Consider the following 20,822-nt stretch of genomic DNA (forward strand, 5'->3'; position numbering starts at 1 on the left):
ACCAATGGTCCACGAGTGCAGCAGTCGTCTTCCTTCAGCTCGTCTTCGGTTCTTTCGTTCCACTGGTCGACTCTGCTTTCCAAGTCCCAGAGACCTGCTTTTAAACAGTTTTCCCCCATTCATTCCAGCTTGGCTGTCACTCACACAGCAGGGTGGCTGTCCTTGCCAGATAGCCAGCCGGCCAATCACGCCAGAGTGCACTCAGGTCTCCTAGGAGACTAAGCACAGGGAGTTTCGGCACCTCCCTCACATCCTGTCCACCCCAGACACTCAGGCACCAGAGGAGGGCTTCAGCACTGAAACCCATCAAAGGGCATCGAACAAAGGGACCAAACCTGGTTTGGCACGCAGAGTTAAACACAAGAAGGACCTTAGCTAAAAGAAACAGTGACAAAAGATGACCAGAGTCTGTTTTTACAGTGGGGTCATGGGCGCCATATTGAAAAACATGGCTGACTTGATTTTTAGCTACCCGTGTTCGCGGCCAGAAAAAATCATGGTAGTTTGTTCTAAAACCACTGCCATCAGCCATTTCAAGAGGAAAAGGTAACATTTGACTGTTACATGAGTGTTTAGACACAGGGAATGCTAGGCAACCCCCCCAGCACTCTATAGGAAGATAGTGTGTGCTGTGTCTATGAATTTAAAAAGACTAGCAAAGTCAATTTAACTTTACATGCTCTGGGAGACAGTAGTCAGTCCCAGAGAAGGTATATAAACCTTGGGGAGTCTGAAAGACACCCCTGTGCCACTGCACTGGAGGTGCTGTGTGACACACAAGAAAAAGATGATGCCTATGGAGTTGTTTAAAAACTCCATATCCCAAGAACACAAAAGTAAAACACACATCAAAATACATGAAAGAGTGGGAAAAAAGGCTCACACTCTTTCCAGGTAAAAATTAAAATCCTAGAAATCCAGCAGAGTTGCTGGGGGTCTCAAGAGGTAAGGGACATGAGCACATTCTTGAGAAGTCTCCCTAACAATGGGTACTTCTCTGTACAAACATGACTGCTCTAGAGATGGTATACTCCTCTAGCATGCCTAGCTGCTGTAGACATGAGGTGTGCCTCTATCATACACCCGACTTATCTAGAAATTGTGTGCTCCTCTATCACATGCCTGGCTGCTCTAGAGATGGGGTGCTTCTCTATCACACCTAACTGCTCTAGAGATGGTGAACACCTTCTATCACACACCTGGCAGCTTTAGAGATGAGGCACTTCTCTATTACACTTGGCTGCTCTAGAGATGAACATTGCTCTATCACACACCTAGCTGCTCTCGAGACCGGGCAATACTTTATCACATTCCTGATTTCACTAGTGATGGGGTATTCCTCTATCACACAATAGACACTCTAGGGCAGGGCATGAGACACGGGACTCTGTTGTGTCACCCTTTAGAGGCCCCTCTTTTACTCACCCCAGTACAGACTTTCTTGGCAGCCTAGCGGTTATCGTGTGATAGTCTAAATAACTGATTTCTTTGCTTGTAGGGACCACCTGGCCTGTTGGGGGAAGCTGGCTTGCCCGGTGAACCTGGGATGAAGGTAAGATTGATTCTTTGAAATCTTGAGCCCATCCTCCCTCACCCCTTATCCAGAGATTAGCAAGGCTTGTTTCAGGGTGGGTTGTAGCGGTACCCACATCACTGTAGAGAGAACCTTGACAGGTACCACGTGAACACAGGTGAGTGATGACTCTGCTTTCCATGATAAATGATAAGCAGGGTTAAAAGCGGTGAAGAGTTGTTATGGTATGTTATCAAATATTTATTCTGCGCCCATCAGCCATGGAGTAGCCGTCAGCCACGTACTAGCCAACAGCCACGTACTAGCCAACAGCCACGTACTAGCCAACAGCCACGTAGTAGCCATCAGCCATGGAGTAGCCATCAGCCATGTCGTAGCCATCAGCCACGTAGTAGCAATCAGCCACGGAGGGTGTCCAGTCAAAGGGTCGAATACATTGATTCGAATTACAATAGTTTTGAGTCAAAAGGACCAAAAAAAAGGTTGAATGCCTTTTTAAAATGTATTCTTTTTTTGGCTTCCGTATAGGAAAAAAAAAGTGGTTTTTACACCAAAAACTGGGGTTTGGAGGGGGGACCCCGCCCAAAAAAATTAAAAAAAACAAAAATAAATGTGACCTTTTTTTTCCTTCCTTTTGACTCGAAACTATTGCATTCAAATCAATTGCAGTTGACCCTTTCACCTACAACCACCACGGAGTAGCCATCAGCCACATAGTAGCCATCAGCCACATAGTAGTCATCAGCCACATAGTAGTCATCAGCCACTTAGTAGCCATCAGCCACTTAGTAGCCATCAGCCACGTAGTGGCCATCAGCCACGTAGTAGCCATCAACCACAGAGTAGCCATCAGCCCTGAAGTGGCCATCAGCCACGTAGTAGCCATCAGCCATGTAGTAGCCATCAGCCACGTAATAGCCTTACAGTCCAAGAAGCTATTGTTACCTTGTCAGGAAACTAACAGACCTTAGTGTGTGGGTAGTGAAGAGGAGGGGTGGGAGGAAATTAAGAAAGGGGGGAGGGTGGAGCTATCCAGCAGATGAACAAATATGGAAGGCAAATATATGTCGGATGAGGGGGGGTAACATGCTTGTGGTGGGGGATTAGTTATTGGTAAGCATGAGAGAACATTTCAGAAAGGTAAAGCTTGGTTTAAACAAAGGCTTTATGTTGTTTTATTTTTATTTATTTTATTACATTTGTTACTCGCCCAGACCCTTAGGTATCACGGCGAAGTTACAGACAGCTTGAAAATGAATAAGTTATAAGGCATAACATTAACAATAACAATTGGCAAGAAATATACAAGAGCATTACAGAGAATATATATACATGACCTTAGCAAATATACAGGAACAGTGTATTTTGAAACAGAGAGATGCACTTGATTAAAAATCCACATTTGCACTCGTTTTTTTAAACCAGTGAGGGTTGTCTCATTTTTAATATGGAGTGGCAGCGCGTTGGAGTGTTTGGGGGCTAAATACTGAAAGCTTGCGCCTCCTGCTCTGATCTTTTTGACGTGGGGGACTGAGAGTAGTGAGAGATTGTTGGATCTTAAGGTTCTGGTAATAGTTTTTTTGGTTATTACATGGTTAAGGTATATAGGTGCATTATCATGTAGACATTTGAATGTGATGCATAATGTTTTGAATAAGATTCTATCTTTGATAGGTAGCCAATGGTGCTCTATTCTAGAGTTAGACATGTGCTCAGATTTTCTTATTCCCAGGGCAGCCCTGAGGGCTTTATTTTGGATGAATTGATGTTTCTTGTGGTTAGTGGCTGTGGTGCCTAGAAATAGTATGTTGCAGTAGTCAAGTCTGGATAGTATCAAGGCCCTGGCTAAAGTGATGGAGTTAGCAGGGGTCAGGAATTGGCGTTGAGTGAGATCAGCTTAGACGTGTATGAGGAGGAGGAGGAGAGAGAGCTAATGTGTTTGTTTAAAGATAGATTGGAGTCTAAGTAAATTCCTAGTGTTTTTACATGTTTGAGGACTGGGATGATAGTTCTGTCTATGTTAATGGTGGCGTAGTCTGGCTGAAGGGTGTTGATTTTGGCTTGTGGTCCTACAATGAGGATCTCTGTCTGTTTGTCATTGAGACAGAGGCTATTTGAGGCCATCCAGTTTTGGATTATGGAATAAATGTTATTTATAGTGGTGGTGTCTTGTGTGTAGTTTCCTGAAAGAGTGATGAGGATCTGGGTGTCATCTGCAAAGTTTGTGTAAATGACTCCCATGTCATCCAGAGCTGAGAAGAGGAGCTTCCTGTAGGCGTTGTAGAGGGAGGGGGATAGGCAGGAACCTTGTGGAACACCTATGGGGACTGGTATGTGGTCTGCGACATCTTTGCTTATGGACACTCTGGAGGGAATGATGTGATCCAGGAGGTTGGGTCCTTAGAAAAGTTAAAGTCTTTAGCTAGGGTGGAGCAGAGTTTGTTATGGTCGACAAGGTTGAATGCTGCGGAAAGGTCTAGAAGAAGGAGGACACAGAGCTTTCCTGAGTCTCTGATAAAATCCATTTGGATTTTGAGGTCCAGAAGGGCTGTTTTAGTACTGAGGTGGAAGCCAGATTATCTGGTGCCAAGGAGCTGGTTTTGTTCCAAGTGTGCCTGGGCCTGACTGTATGCTATTTTGTCCAGGATTTGTAAAAGGAATGAGACCTTTGTTATTTGTCTGTAGTTGGTGGGCACTGTGGGGTCAAGGTTAGGCTTCTTTAATAATGGGGTAACCCAGGATCTTTGATGCAAGCTGGCACTATGTTTTTGGCAAAGGAGGCATTTACGAATTTCGTTATGATGGGTGTCAGTGCGTGGGCACAGGATTTTACTACTTTTGCCAGGACAGCGTCTCCCTTGCCATTGGATGCTTTAATTTTGGAGATGGTGTTGAACACTAAAGCTTGTGAAACAGGTGTGAATTGGAAGATAGGTTTGGTGTTGTCGGTGGGGGATGGGGGGTTGGTTGTCATTGTCATATTTATCTGCTAGAGCTTGTTTTTTGGTTTGGATTTTATTTTGAAGGCGGTTGTTCTTTGAGGTAAGCGTGTCTTGGATCGTGGTGCACCGTTCTATACTAGTATTAGTGCAATTGGTGATGGGTGTTGGATTTTCCAGTTCTCTTAGTATTGTGAAGAGTTCTTTGGAGTCGCATGCAGCATTGATGACCCGAGTGTTGAAGGCATTGGTTTTTTGTGTGACGATCTCTTTTTTGTAATTTCTATTTGCTTCTTGGAAGGCAGATTTGTTTTCTGGTAAGGGTAGTTTTGTAAAAGTATGTTGAAGGGCCCGTTTGGTTCTTCTGAGTGAGATTAGTTCCTCGTTGAACCAGAAGCATGAGCGTTTTTCTGAACGCTTGGTTTTGGTGATGAGTGGGGCTACAACATTGATAGTAGATGTGAGGCAATTATGATATGTGTCTGCTAGTGGGTTGGGGTTGTCGTTGGTGAATGAATGTGCTTCCAATGCTTTGAGAAACAATGGTTCTAGCGTTTTGGGAGTGAGTTTGCAGAGGTTTCTGGTTTCAAAGGAATTAGGAATCCCCTCCTTAGCCACAGGAGGAATGGAGTTGATGGTGAACATGATATTGTGATGGTCTGACAGGTCTAGATGTGAAATGGCATCAATAGTAATGTCAGTGTTGAGTGAAAGGATCCAATCCAGGGTTCTTGCTTTGGAATGTGTGGGGGCGTTCACTAATTGAGTGAAGCTCATATCCTTCATGGCTGAATGTAGGGCTTCTGCTTTAGGATTCTGGCTGTGGTTAAATCCCAAATTAAAGTCTCCCAGAAGTATGCATTTGGTTTTAGGTTTAATGATGGGTGCCAATAGTAGCGGGATGTCAGTCTCTGTCTGATTGCTGGAGTTGGGGGCTCTGTAAGTGACTATAATATTGATAGTTGTTTTCCCATCTATCGGAAGTTTGGCTAGTAGGACTTTGTGTCCTTTTAGACTTTCAATTTGGCATGATCTTAGATTAAGTTTAATTTTTGCAATGATGGCTACTCCAACTCCATGTGAATGGGTTCTATCTGTTCTGAGGATGGTGTAGTCTGGTGGGATAGCAATGATGAGGTGCGGGCCTGAGGCAGGGTGGAGCCATGATTTGGTGATGACTAGGATATCCAGTTTCGATTCTAGTATGATGTTGTGTATTTCAATAGCATGAGCTCCTAAGGGGCGAGCGTTTATGAGTGAGCATTTGAGTGTGGAGGGAGGTTTAGGAATGTGGGTTCCTTCTGATGTTGTGGTTACTCGTTTGGGGGTAGACGAGGATGTGCTGTTGGATTTGGGCGAAGGCGGGTGGTCGCTTGGCGGCGCTTTGGTGATGGGAGTAGTGGTTAGAACATCAAGAGTTGTGTGATACTTGGCATGGTACTGGGTGCAAGCTCTTAGACGTTGTCGTCTGTCATTGCCTGAGATAGGTGGTGATTGGAGCCCTACTGCATGACTGTGCTTCTGTGTGTGTTTATGGTGAATCGTGGTAAAGGCTTCAAGATGGGTTCCTTGAGTATTTGCCATTGGTTTAATGAGGGTAACGTCATTCGTGGCAGGTGTGAAAGGTGATAGTGTGGGCAAAAAGGGCGTAGGGCATGGAATCGGGTGGTGCCTGGGACAAGCTGCTCTAGAGAGCCCATTTCCGTGTATAATGTAATGACTACCTAGGCAGGGAGTGTGGTCAGGTATAAAGTGGTATGGGAACATAGCGATGGCTAACCAAACTAACATGGTTAAGAGCGACTAGGTTGCTGTGTAGTTACAGGTTTAAGAAATGCCAAGGAGGTGATCACTTAGGTCGATATGTAGGGAGTAGTAGTGGTTAGGCTATGAGCAAACAAAGCTGTTATGAGTCAAGGCACAGCAAACAGTTTCCCCGCATTTGTCTAGTCTGCTATTCCGGACTCCAGTACCAATTCAATATACATGTATTGCAAGTTGGGACACAGCAGCACTGTTATTACATCTCTTTGCAGTCATTGATGTGAGAGCGCGCTTAACAGTTGAGCCAATAATAATAGTACGAGTAAGTGAGCGATTTGGATCCCTAATAGACAGGCTAGATGCATGTATAATGGGCCAGGGCGTTAGATCGAGTCATTGTGAAATAGAAACTGGCGTAGAGCAAAGCAGTTCAGGTAATACAAGATATAAGAAGTGGCCGTGACAATAGTTAGAACGATAAAGGCGATTGTGTGATAAATTGTGTTATGTTAATTGAATTTATTGAGCGTACATACGCCCGGAGGCATCTTGGCGCAGATTACATACAGGGATTACTATGTCTAAATGTAGCTAGAATAAAAGAGTTTTCAACCGCCGACGTGAGGTAAAATGGTCCACCGTTCCGTGGAGGTCAAGAGGCAAATCATTCCAGGCTTTGGCAGCAGCCACACAGAAAGCCCGTCCACCTGTTTGTGAGAGTTTGATCTGAGGAACTGCCACCAAAAGGGCGGATCGAGAACGCAGAGCGCATGTGGGGGTATACAGCACAAATTTCTCCTGCAGATATTCGGCAGATATACTTTGAGCGCAATATCTAGCGCACACCGTGCATGCAGAGAACTTGCATGCACATTGGACTTGATATCTAGAGCCGACCATGCATGCACAGAACTTGCGTGCATGTTGTACTTGATATCTAGAGCAGAATGTGCATGCCCAGAATGTGCATGTGTGATGCTTTTGATATCTAGAGCCGACCATGCATGCCCCAAACTTGCATGCATGTTGGACTTGATATCTAGAGCAGAATGTGCATGCCCAGAATGTGCATGTGTGATGCACTTGATATCTAGAGCCGACCATGCATGCACAGAACTTGCATGGATGTTGGACTTGATATCTAGAGCAGAATGTGCATGCCCAGAATGTGCATGTGTGATGCACTTGATATCTAGAGCTGACCATGCATGCACAGAACTTGCATGTGTGATGGACTTGATATCTGGAGCAGAACATGCATGCACAGAACTTGCACGTGTGATGGACTCAATATCTAGAGCAGACCATGCATGTAAAGAACTTGCAGGTTTCATGTACTCGATATGTAGAGCAGACCATGCATGCACAGAACTTGCAGGTTTCATGTACTCGATATGTAGAGCAGACCATGCATGCACAGAACTTGCATGCACAGTGATGGACTTCATATCTAGAGCTGACCATGCATGGTACTAGATGTTTCTGGTGTGTGGTTGCGTGACACACTTGAGATGTGCTCAAACAGCCCTTGTAGTGAGGTGAGCAGAGCAACCATCTCAGAAAAAAGCACCCACAACCACCTGGAACCCCATTTAGTTATGGCCCCACGGGGCAAAGGCTGTAGCCAGCTTCTGGTGCAGGAGGTTGGTCCCTGTGGCTGAGGGCCAGGAGAGGTGGGTCTATGGCCATGTGCCTAAATCTGTGGATTCCACCACGAGTTGGGAAACTCTGACCGGGAGTATGGGCTTTGTCACCAGGTGTCAAAGAAAGGGGTTGGTAGTAGGCATCAAAGGGGTTTGGGGAGTAGTAAGCGACTGTAGAGGAGGAGCCAAGTGCCCCATTCAAAGCTCTGCCTCCATGTTGCCTATATGTTGGGAACCGGAAATGGCGACACGTGCAGTTCCAGTAAGAATGCCTAAACCGCAAAGAACCCTCAAGACAAGGTACCCATTGAGAAAACCCTACATACATACAGGAAGAAATAGTGTTCTTTTGGATGAAGTTCCAGAGGCAGTGTGCATTTGAACGAGAAAGAAGATTAGGTGACATCATGCAAAATAGAACTGACGTACCCTGAAAAGATATGTAAGACAAGACGATGTAGACATTCTATAGAAATCAAAGATGAGGTGGGAAAGATGAGCAACATTTTGGGCTCGGGGTGAAGATGCTCACGCTACAGAAACGCTGAAGAAAATACAAATCAGTTTACACTTGTACAGAGGCAGTAACGCAAGTAGACAAAGCAATCTTAAGGCTGGCTACGTAGAGAATAGTTGCGGCGATGCACCCATGTATAATACATAGGAATGTACAGAACCTGGATATTCCCCAATGCACTTTAAGCAAGGCTGGAAACCCTGTGATTGGAAAGGGTTTTTCAGTGTGGTGCAGTTCTAAAATAAGTAAAGGCGATGGAGAAATCAAGCAAGGATTGGCTGGCGCAGCACCAGGAAGACGAGGCCACAGTGAGCCTGGGTGTCCATCCAGTAGTCACATGAACGTGAGAAAGAAAGAAACTTCACTGAAGGTGTCAAGAGGTCATCATTTAATAGAATTTAATGCTGCACAAGGCTAAAAAAAGGGGTCTCCAAGTCACATGGTCAGATCCAAATAAACATTGTGTCGAGCTGCACCGAAGCCAAGAATATACTCCCTCTTATTCTGGGCACAGAGAGCTTCTGCCAGACCAAGTTCAAAGCCTTAATTGACTGGCAGTCTGTAGGAGTGATGATAGATGTGGGCTAATTGGGTGGGGAGGCAAGACCACGCTGACAATCCATGCACCTGGGACACTAGCCTGCGTGCTGCTAGTGTGTGGAATATTCCAGAAGGGTACAAGCGTGCCAACCAACTGTAGAGGGCCACGTACGAGGGAGCCCTATAGTTTGTGTATTTTATGACGATGAAGATGACTTGTCACTAGGGATGGGCTTAGTTGCCCACCTGACTCAGATACCCAATCGCAGCCCCCGTTAGTATGGAACGTACACTTAGACATTCCTTGTAAACCAAACAGAACTCTCTGTAGGTTTTTGTAGCTGGTCACATAGTGTGACGGCAGTAATAACGAATTTTGATTATAAAAGCTATGTTGTTTGTAAAATGTATTGAGAGTTCGAGCGAACGTTGAATGATGTCTGTTGTAACTCCCAGTTTTAGATAATTGATATTAAAACAGAACTAAGTTTTGCCAACTGCCTGAGTCGTTTTGATTTTTGATGTTTCAGTAACTTCTGCATCCACCTCTAAGTATTGCTGCCTCGTCTTAAAGGGCCCAAGGTCTATGGGTTCACGACTAAGCAGGGGCCAGGGAAGGGGCCAGTGCTCTGCATTGTGTGCCAGGGAGTGCTGCGGGACTAGGACCAGGTGTCAGGACAGCTGCAGAGTCTTTGCCCAGAGGCCTGTGGCTGGGGTATGGTACCAGGTGCCAGGGCAGAGGGTGGGGATTGTGCACGGTAGGGCCAGCCTGTGGCCCATTGTGGCTGCCTGCTGCTGCGGTTTCCCATGGCCAGCCAACAGGTAACTCTGGCCCCATCACTGACTCCACTGGGTCGCTGTTTTTGAAAGCTGGAGCTGCCCGCAGGTTTATTCCCAGCTGCAAATATTTTCGAAGCTGCTGCTCTGAATGAAAGGCGATCTCCTCTCCTCTGCTGTTTTTGGCAACGCTTCAGTCCAGTTCCTGCAGCTTCTGTATCTTCGAATTGTGTTTCCCATCAGAAATTCCAACTCACTCTGGGTGCCCTGAATCCCTCCTGCAGGAACAAGGCTGCCAGTGGTGGGCGGAGGGCCCGGCCATGTCTGCCTCCCAGAGTGGGGCGCTAGGAGTGATGGGGCCAGGTACACCGTGCATGCTGTCCGGCGTCTCCGCGGTATTTATAAGAGGGGTTCAGGCGAGGGCACATTTTAGTGGCCATCCCCTACGCTGCAGGCTCAGTAGGAACACATGTAAGCAGCAGTTCACCGATTCCAGGCGTAAGAGCAGAATGGGCAGTTAGGCCTTAAATCGAACCCGATCACTATTAATAGCAACCGTTTCCTAAACTACAGGAAAGACCCGATGGCGATACACTAGGTACCAAGACCCAGTTCTATATCCGGCAACAACCCGCCATCGGAACAACCTTAACTCGAGGTTACGGTCAAGCTTCCACATGCTCACGTGATCTTATCACGGAAATGAATCCTCCAAAAATGATTTCTCCTTCCTTCCCTCCTCCCCACTCCCCAGAACCACAGGACACTCGTGCATCCAACACAATAGAAACACAATAGAGAATTTCGCACTTTTAATACGAGAATGATGTTGACTAAGGCAAACAATTTGCCAAAAATGATATGGGGAAGTGAATGTATGGATATGTTATGAAATCTTCTATCAGTGCCTTGGGTCAAGAATGATATGTTTTGAAAGGGGAACTGATAGCGACCCTCTGCAATCAGCTGGAGGGAGCTAGAAAGACCAGGAGGGGTTTCTGCCATTTCTTGCTCTTTGGAGCGTGGCTGATCTTGCCAGGGAGCTCCTGGCACATGGCGTTGCATTGGTCAATGCCGGAAATGACCTTGGAGTGGACGGTGGCATTGTTCACCACTCCTCAGCTTGCCATCACACATGGCTCCCAGGTTCTGGGCCTTCTTTGAAGGCATAGATGGACATCCCATTGATAGTGGCTAATCAGACAGCAGTGAGACTGCCGTGTCGCAGTCAAAGAGCGGCCCATTGCATTGCATTCCATGGGGGGGCACAGGTAGGTGTGGAGAACGCGCATTAAAAACTAGCGGCGTTAGATGAGCGTGATGCAGGTAGGTGGTGGGTGAGTGCATTTTGAGGAGTGGTCATTGCATGAGGCAGGGTGGTGTAGATTGTGTGTGGCTAAGGAGTGGCCATTCCATGGGCATGAGGCAGGGTGGTGTAGATTGTGTGTGGCTGAGGAGTGGCAATCGCATGGGCATGAGGCAGGGTGGTGTAGATTGTGTGTGGCTGAGGAGTGGCAATCGCATGGGCATGAGGCAGGGTGGTGTAGATTGTGTGTGGCTGAGGAGTGGCCATTCCATGGGCATGAGGCAGGGTGGTGTAGATTGTGTGTGGCTGAGGAGTGGCCATCGCATGGGCATGAGGCAGGGTGTTGTAGATTGTGTTTGGCTGAGGAGTGGCCATCGCATGGGCATGAGGAAGGGTGGTGTAGATTGTGTGTGGCTGAGGAGTGGCAATCGCATGGGCATGTGTCAGGATCGGTGGCTGGAAAGTGTGGAATTACTGGCGGCATTAATTCGATTCTGGGTAGCGCTCTAGTCCTCATCCAACATGGCGGTCTGCACTATAACTTCCGGCTCCTCCCCTTCTGCCGGTGCGTTGTATCTGTTTTCCTCTTGCTACTTCGCTCGCACTCCGGTGCTACTCTTGTGCATTTTTCTTGTGATTACTCCATAGCATTCCGGCCCTCCTCCTGGGGGGGCCATCTATTTTGGTATCTGTGTTCTCTATTTCTTCTTTGCTTTTTGTACGGACTCCTGCCTGTTTAACTGCTACCCATTTTCTGATTGCCTTCTGTTGCTATTCTTTCATCCTCCCTGCTTGCATTCACGGCGCCTTGCCATACTAACCCTGCCGCTTTTATTTAACATGCGAACGGCAGTGTTTCTTTTCTGTACGCGAACAGCTCTCGCGACTTACATTTCATTTTCTTACTTGCTCCCGGCGACTAGCCGGTCCTACTTAACTTAGTATTCTTTCGGTATTAGGGGATTCTTTACCACAGTTTATACTTTATTACATTTCCTGTCCGCTCCAGTACTTTTCCCCTGAATTTCAGTTCAGAATATTCTTCTGTGTAATTGAGCCATTCACATCTTGCAGTACGAGATTCATAGCTAGATTTTGGTCTTTGGAAACAACTTTTACGTCCCTCTGCAGTACCAGGGTTTTTTCTGCCCTCCGGCTTTTTCCCTGGGGCGAGGCTGGCCCTCCTAGGGGCCTCCCTGGGCAGTTTCTCATCTCTGTCACGGTGGCCTCTGAAGGGGCCCGACCTTATTTACACGAAAGAAGAGGTCGGAAACTAAAGGATAACCAACCCAAGGAAAGGAAGAAGGACAATAAGAAGCCTGAAACCGTACTTAAGGATCGTTCCTCTGAGGACTCAGGTGAGGAGAAGGGGGAGTTTGAACCTGAACCTGACAGCATACAACGCCCAACTCACACTATGGCATCATTGGAGCAATACCAAGAACTGTTTGCTGCAATGCAGAATTTAACTGTGGAGGTTCAAGCCCTGAGAACGGAGAATATTGCACTCCGACAACAGGTAGTTTTACGTCGGGATGATCATGGTGACTTGCCCACTATGCCACTCTCTTTCGGCAAGTACAACGGGGACCCTGGAGGTCTTAAGGACTTTCTAGATGCATGTAAGGTGTACTTTGCCTTCAGGACCCATGCTTATGAAACGGCCAGATCAAGGGTCAGTTTCATCATCGCAAACCTTTCCGGAAACGCATTATCCTGGGTCACACCGTTGGTTACTAATAATGACCCGTCCCTAAATGATTATGACTGTTTTGTTGAACTATTCAAGGAAAGGTTTGACAGACCGGAGGTTTTCTACTCCTCCTTGGAAGCCATTCTGGATGTTTGTCAAGGAAACTCTGATCTTCAAACCTACGTTTCCCGCTTCCAGAGATTAGCAGCTAAGGCTGACTGGCCAGATTCAGCCCAACAGACCATTTTCAGACGAGGTCTTCACGACGAAATTAAGGATGAGCTTGCTAGAGTTGCCAGACCAGCATCCTTCCGAGATTTGGTATCATTGTCTCTCCAGATAGAATTTCGCCTACAGGAAAGACGACAAGAAAGAAGACGAACCAGAGGAACTCCTCAGACCGTGAGTCTCCCTTCTCCTTCTCCTCAAGCAAGACCCTCAGCCTTGGCAGAAGAACCCATGCAGATAGGAGCCACTCGAGGTCCCCTGACTCCAGACGAGCGAAGAAGACGACGGGACACTGGATTGTGTATGTACTGTGGATCTTCCAAACATTTTCTGAGAGACTGCCCGGAGGTACCCCCTCAACGGAAGGGAAACTTCAGCCCCGCTCTGCTGCAAGGGAAGTGTCGGGGGACTTGACAAATACCCTTGCAATAACTCAAGAACCCTAGATATCACGGAAGAGAACAGTCTGATGGTGTTCAAGGTGAAACTGTGGCTGTCTAATTCTGCCCCCACGGAGGTATTAGCCATGTTGGATTGCGGAGCAGCAGGTAATTATATGGACATTAGATGGGCCAAGGAACACCAGGTGGCGACCAGACTCAAGTCAACTCCTATTTCAGTAGAAGGGGTTGACGGCAGGCCTTTATCATCTGGACCCATCACCTCAGAGACTTTCCCGCTGAAGATGAAGATGGGCCACCATGAAGAGATCTTGGTGTTTGATCAGATCAGAGCCGCTCATTTTCCTGTGGTTATAGGGATCCCGTGGTTAAGAAGGCATAACCCGCACATTAACTGGACAGACAATAAGGTGAGCTTTGATTCACTGTTTTGTAAGACCAACTGTATGGACCTGCCTACCACCCAAACCACCAATACTAGATTGGAAGAAGGAAGATCTACCCACAATTCCATGATCATTTCTTCTGTCCCTCTTCAATATCAGGCGTTTTCCGAAGTATTCCTGGATACCATACCCAAGATTCTGCCTCCTCATAGGGCAGAGGACTGCTGCATCGACTTGATACCAGAAGCCATAGTTCCCTTTGGACGCATGTATCCGTTATCGCTTCTGGAACGGAATGCTCTTAGGGAATACTTGAATGCTAATCTACAGAATGGCCTTATCCGAGAATCAAAGTCTTCTTGTGGGGCTTTGTTATTTTTTATCCCTAAGAAGGATTCTGTAGAGTTACGTCCTTGTATAGACTATCGAGGCTTGAATAAGGTTACCATCCGTGACAGATATCCCATGCCACTTATAAGGGATATATTAGAAGCCGTACAAGGAGCGGTCTATTTCACTAAGCTCGACCTAAGAGGAGCTTATCACCTATTGCGGATAAGACACGGAGACGAGTGGAAGACGGCATTCCGCACCCCATTTGGTCTATATGAGTATAGGGTCATGCCATTTGGCCTTGTAAATGCTCCAGCAATATTCCAAAGATACATGGATAAGGTGTTTTCCGATATGTTGTTCATAACAGTGGTGGTTTACCTGGATGACATCTTGATATTTTCCAAGACGCTTTCAGAACACAGAAGACTAGTTGTACAGGTGTTGCAGCGCCTTAAGTTCCATCAGCTGCTTATCAAGCCGGAAAAGTGCCAATTTGAAGCTACATCAGTATCCTACTTAGGATTCATCCTATCTAAGGAGGGTATAGAGATGGACCCAATGAAGATCAAGGCTATCAAAGGCTGGAAGGAACCTACCAATATAAGGGAGCTACAGAGTTTCCTGGGTTTAGGAAACTTTTATCGGAGATTTATATCCAATTTTTCGAATACTGTGCTTCCGCTTACCTCTCTGTTGAAGAAGGGTGTAAGGTTCATCTTTGATGAGCAACCCAGAAGAGCCTTTATCACACTCAAGGAATGCTTTTCTAAGGCACCTATACTTATACAGCCAGATCCAACTAAACCATACATTTTGGAAATGGATGCTTCCATAGGTGCAGTCGGGGCTATCCTACTACAGAAGTCAGAGGACGATGTGGAACATCCTGTGGCCTATTTTTTAAAGACCCTTACGACTAGTGAGCGCAACTATTCAGTACTGGAAAGGGAACTTTTGGCAATAAAGTTAGCCTGTCAAGAGTGGCGTCATCTGTTGCAAGGGGCCGCTCACAGCTTTGAAATCAGAACTGACCATCGTAACCTTAGGGTCTTACAACAGATGGAATGCACCAATGCACGCCATGCCAGGTGGGCCTATTTCTTCCTGCAATATGATTTTAACATCACCTACATTCCGGGTACAGAAAATTTGAAGGCGGATGCCTTGTCTCGTAGTCTAGGGGAAGGCTCTGGAAACTATAGGGGACACGAATTGGTCTTCCCAGGGCTTAGGATTGTTGCATCCACTCTATCCTTTCTTCAAGATTTGATACCTCAATATTAGACAGGCTCGGATCCTCCATCCTCTGTCATCCAAGGCAAGGATGGGTTATATTATCATGGTGATGCCTTGTTCATTCCCACCAAGAAGCTTCAGACTCTAGTCCTGTCCTGGTGCCACGACTCCCCTTTAACAGGACACCCAGGAGTCAGGAAGACTTATAACTTGCTACGCAGGGGCTTTTGGTGGCCTACTCTGCAGAACGACGTTTGCCAATATGTTTCTACCTGTTCGGTTTGTGCCTCCAACAAACATCGAACAGGAAGACCGCTAGGACTACTACAGCAAGACTCCTTACCTGAACGTCCCTGGGAACATATTTCCACTGATTTTATCGTGGATCTCCCTCCTTCGGATGATATGTCTGTGATCATGGTAACAGTCGACTCCTTCAGTAAGTTGGCTCACTTCTCCGCTTTCAAGCATGTTCCATCAGCCTCAGAGACAGCAGCTGTATTCCTCCGGGATATAGTCCGCTTACATGGGTTGCCTCGGACTGTGGTTTCAGATCGAGGACCTCAATTTACTTCGAAATTTTGGGCTTCTCTTTGCCAGTCACTGGGAATTCACAGAGCTCTTTCTTCAGGTTACCATCCTCAGAGTAACGGACAAACCGAGAGATTGAATGCCAGTCTGGAACAGTATCTAAGATGTTTTTGTAGTCCTCAGCAGGAGAATTGGTATCGCTTCCTTCCACAAGCAGAGTTCACCTACAACAATGCAATTCATACGTCCATCCAGATGAGTCCTTTTTTTTGTACCTATGGGTATAATCCCCAACATTTGCCCTGGTTCAGTACACCTTCCACCAAGATTCCTGCTGTGGACGGGGTTCTGAAGGACTTACAGGAGGTACATGTACTTGCGCAAAGGGCACACCTGGTCAGTCAACAGGCTCAAAAGAAATGGGCAGACAAGAGTAGAAGCCCTAACCCTACTTGGCAGGTGGGTCAATTGGTCTGGTTGTCTACCCGTTTCCTGCCCCGGTGGGTCCATTCTGGTAAATTTTCCCCCCGATTCCTCGGACCTTTCCCCATTGTCCAACGGATTAATCCTGTTGCTTTTAAGATCAAACTCCCTGATTACCTCAAGAAGGTACATCCGGTCTTCCATGTCTCCTTACTCAAGGAATACAAGGAAGATCCTTTCCAAAGACCAGTCCACAGGGTACTTGCTCAAGTTAAACCAACACCTGAAGAATATGAAGTGGCCTATTTGGTTGATTCCCGGTACCGCCGGGGTAGGTTACAATACCTAGTGCATTGGAAGGGTTATCCGTTGGATGAGAGATCCTGGGAACCAGTGAGCCATATTCATGCTCCCCGATTGGTTAAGAGATTTCACCACTTCCACCCGGGAAAACCAGGGGGACCCCCGAGGAGAAGGGGGTATACTGTCAGGATCGGTGGCTGGAAAGTGTGGAATTACTGGCGGCATTAATTCGATTCTGGGTAGCGCTCTAGTCCTCATCCAACATGGCGGTCTGCACTATAACTTCCGGCTCCTCCCCTTCTGCCGGTGCGTTGTATCTGTTTTCCTCTTGCTACTTCGCTCGCACTCCGGTGCTACTCTTGTGCATTTTTCTTGTGATTACTCCATAGCATTCCGGCCCTCCTCCTGGGGGGGGCATCTATTTTGGTATCTGTGTTCTCTATTTCTTCTTTGCTTTTTGTACGGACTCCTGCCTGTTTAACTGCTACCCATTTTCTGATTGCCTTCTGTTGCTATTCTTTCATCCTCCCTGCTTGCATTCACGGCGCCTTGCCATACTAACCCTGCCGCTTTTATTTAACATGCGAACGGCAGTGTTTCTTTTCTGTACGCGAACAGCTCTCGCGACTTACATTTCATTTTCTTACTTGCTCCCGGCGACTAGCCGGTCCTACTTAACTTAGTATTCTTTCGGTATTAGGGGATTCTTTACCACAGTTTATACTTTATTACATTTCCTGTCCGCTCCAGTACATTTCCCCTGAATTTCAGTTCAGAATATTCTTCTGTGTAATTGAGCCATTCATATCTTGCAGTACGAGATTCATTGCTAGATTTTGGTCTTTGGAAACAACTTTTACGTTCCTCTGCAGTACCAGGGTTTTTTCTGCCCTCCGGCTTTTTCCCTGGGGCGAGGCTGGCCCTCCTAGGGGCCTCCCTGGGCAGTTTCTCATCTCTGTCACGGTGGCCTCTGGAGGGGCCCGACCTTATTTACACGAAAGAAGAGGTCGGAAACTAAAGGATAACCAACCCCCAAGGAAAGGAAGAAGGACAATAAGATGCCTGAAACCGTACTTAAGGATCGTTCCTCTGAGGACTCAGGTGAGGAGAAGGGGGAGTTTGAACCTGAACCTGACAGCATGAGGCAGGGTGGTGTAGATTGTATGTGGCTGAGGAGTGGCCATCGCATGGGCATGAGGCAGGGTGGTGTAGATTGTGTGTGGCTCAGGAGTGGCCATCGCATGGGCATGAGGCAGGGTGGTGTAGATTGTGTGTGGCTGAGGAGTGACCATCGCATGGGCATGAGGCAGGGTGGTGTAGATTGTGTGTGGCTGAGGAGTGGCCATCGCATGGGCATGAGGCAGGGTGGTGTAGATTGTGTGTGGCTGAGGAGTGGCCATTCCATGGGCATGAGGCAGGGTGGTGTAGATTGTGTGTGGCTGAGGAGTGGCCATTGCATGGGGATGAGGCAGGGTGGTGTATATTGTGTGTGGCTGAGGAGTGGCCATTGCATGGGCATGAGGCAGGGTGGTGTAGATTGTGTGAGGCTGAGGAGTGGGCATCCATGGGCATGAGGCAGGGTGGTGTAGATTGTGTGTGGCTGAGGAGTGGCCATTGCATGGGCATGAGGCAGGGTGGTGTAGATTGTGTTTGGCTGAGGAGTGGCCATCGCATGGGCATGAGGAAGGGTGGTGTAGATTGTGTGTGGCTGAAGAGTGGCAATCGCATGGGCATGAGGCAGGGTGGTGTAGATTGTGTGTGGCTGAGGAGTGGCCATTCCATGGGCATGAGGCAAGGTGGTGTAGATTGTGTGTGGCTGAGGAGTGGCCATTCCATGGGCATGAGGCAGGGTGGTGTAGATTGTGTGTGTCTGAGGAGTGGCCATCGCATGGGCATGAGGCAGGGTGGTGTAGATTGTATGTGGCTGAGGAGTGGCCATCGCATGGGCATGAGGCAGGGTGCTGTAGATTGTGTGTGGCTCAGGAGTGGCCATCACATGGGCATGAGGCAGGGTGGTGTAGATTGTGTGTGGCTGAGGAGTGACCATCGCATGGGCATGAGGCAGGGTGGTGTAGATTGTGTGTGGCTGAGGAGTGGCCATCGCATGGGCATGAGGCAGGGTGGTGTAGATTGTGTGTGGCTGAGGAGTGGCCATCGCATGGGCATGAGGCAGGGTTGTGTAGATTGTGTGTGGCTGAGGAGTGGCCATTCCATGGGCATGAGGCAGGGTGGTGTAGATTGTGTGAGGCTGAGGAGTGGCCATTCCATGGGCATGAGGCAGGGTGGTGTAGATTGTGTTTGGCTGAGGAGTGGCCATTGCATGGGCATGAGGAAGGGTGGTGTAGATTGTGTGTGGCTGAGGAGTGGCAATCGCATGGGCATGAGGCAGGGTGGTCTAGATTGTGTGTGGCTGAGGAGTGGCCATTCCATGGGCATGAGGCAGGGTGGTGTAGATTGTGTGTGGCTGAGGAGTGGCCATTCCATGGGCATGAGGCAGGGTGGTGTAGATTGTGTGTGGCTGAGGAGTGGCCATCGCATGGGCATGAGGCAGGGTGGTGTAGATTGTGTGTGGCTGAGGAGTGGCCATCGCATGGGCATGAGGCAGGGTGGTGTAGATTGTGTGTGGCTGAGGAGTGGCCATTCCATGGGCATGAGGCAGGGTGGTGTAGATTTTGTGTGGCTGAGGAGTGGCCATCGCATAGGCATGAGGCAGGGTGGTGTAGATTGTGTTTGGCTGAGGAGTGGCCATTGCATGGGCATGAGGAAGAGTGGTGTAGATTGTGTGTGGCTGAGGAGTGGCAATCGCATGGGCATGAGGCAGGGTGGTGTAGATTGTGTGTGGCTGAGGAGTGGCCATTCCATGGGCATGAGGCAGGGTGGTGTAGATTGTGTGTGGCTGAGGAGTGGCCATTCCATGGGCATGAGGCAGGGTGGTGTAGATTGTGTGTGGCTGAGGAGTGGCCATCGCATGGGCATGAGGCAGGGTGGTGTAGATTGTGTGTGGCTGAGGAGTGGCCATCCCATGGGCATGAAGCAGGGTGGTGTAGATTGTGTGTGGCTGAGGAGTGGGCATCTCATGGGCATGAGGCAGGGTGGTGTAGATTGTCTGTGGCGCATGAGTGGCCATCTCATGGGCGTGAGGCTGGGTGGTGTAGATTGTGTGTGGCTGAGGACTGGCCATCAGATGGGCATGAGGCAGTGTGGTGTAGATTGTGTGTGGCTGAGGAGTGGCCAGCGCATAGACATGAGGCAGGGTGGTGTCGATTGTGTGTAGCTGAGGAGTGACCATTGCATGGACGTGAAGCAGGGTGGTGTAGATTGTGTGTGGCTGAGGAGTGGCCATCGCATGGGCGTGAGGCAGGGTGGTGTAGATTGTGTGTGGCTGAGGAGTGGCAATCGCATTGGCATGAGGCAGCGTGGTGTAGATTGTGTGTGGCTGAGGAGTGGCCATTCCATGGGCATGAGGCAGGGTGGTGTAGATTGTGTGTGGCTGAGGAGTGGCCATCGCATGGGCATGAGGCAGGGTGGTGTAGATTGTGTGTGGCTGAGGAGTGGCCATTCCATGGGCATGCGGCAGGGTGGTGTAGATTTTGTGTGGCTGAGGAGTGGCCATCGCATGGGCATGAGGCAGGGTGGTGTAGATTGTGTTTGGCTGAGGAGTGGCCATTGCATGGGCATGAGGAAGGGTGGTGTAGATTGTGTGTGGCTGAGGAGTGGCAATCGCATGGGCATTAGGCAGGGTGGTGTAGATTGTGCGTGGCTGAGGAGTGGCCATTCCATGGGCATGAGGCAGGGTGGTGTAGATTGTGTGTGGCTGAGGAGTGGCCATTCCATGGGCAGGGTGGTGTAGATTGTGTGTGGCTGAGTAGTGGCCATCGCATGGGCATGAGACAGGGTGGTGTAGATTGTGTGTGGCTGAGGAGTGGCCATCCCATGGGCATGAGGCAGGGTGGTGTAGATTGTGTGTGGCTGAGGAGTGGGCATCTCATGGGCATGAGGCAGGGTGGTGTAGATTGTCTGTGGTGCAGGAGTGGCCATCTCATGGGCGTGAGACTGGGTGGTGTAGATTGTGTGTGGCTGAGGAGTGGCCATCAGATGGGCGTGAGGCAGTGTGGTGTAGATTGTGTGTGGCTGAGGAGTGGCCATTGCATGGACGTGAAGCAGGGTGGTGTAGATTGTGTGTGGCTGAGGAGTGGCCATCGCATGGGCGTGAGGCAGGGTGGTGCAGATTGTGTGTGGCTGAGGAGTGGCCATTGCATGGGCAT

The 20,822-nt window shown here is 48.3% G+C and overlaps 1 protein-coding gene across 2 annotated transcripts in view; it reads left to right on the forward strand.

Annotated features, from left to right (window-relative positions):
• The window catches only part of COL27A1 (collagen type XXVII alpha 1 chain), a 1,990,256-nt gene that overhangs the window by 1,274,874 nt on the left and 694,560 nt on the right, over positions 1–20,822 (forward strand). For both annotated transcript variants that reach the window (XM_069609095.1, XM_069609096.1), the window contains exon 34: positions 1,499–1,552. In XM_069609095.1, coding sequence (XP_069465196.1) covers positions 1,499–1,552 — 54 coding nt within the window. The remainder of the gene's footprint in view (positions 1–1,498; positions 1,553–20,822) is intronic.

Source organism: Ambystoma mexicanum, chromosome 8 (assembly GCF_040938575.1).
Source record: "Ambystoma mexicanum isolate Mex_15411 chromosome 8, UKY_AmexF1_1, whole genome shotgun sequence".
Classification (NCBI taxonomy): domain Eukaryota; kingdom Metazoa; phylum Chordata; class Amphibia; order Caudata; family Ambystomatidae; genus Ambystoma; species Ambystoma mexicanum.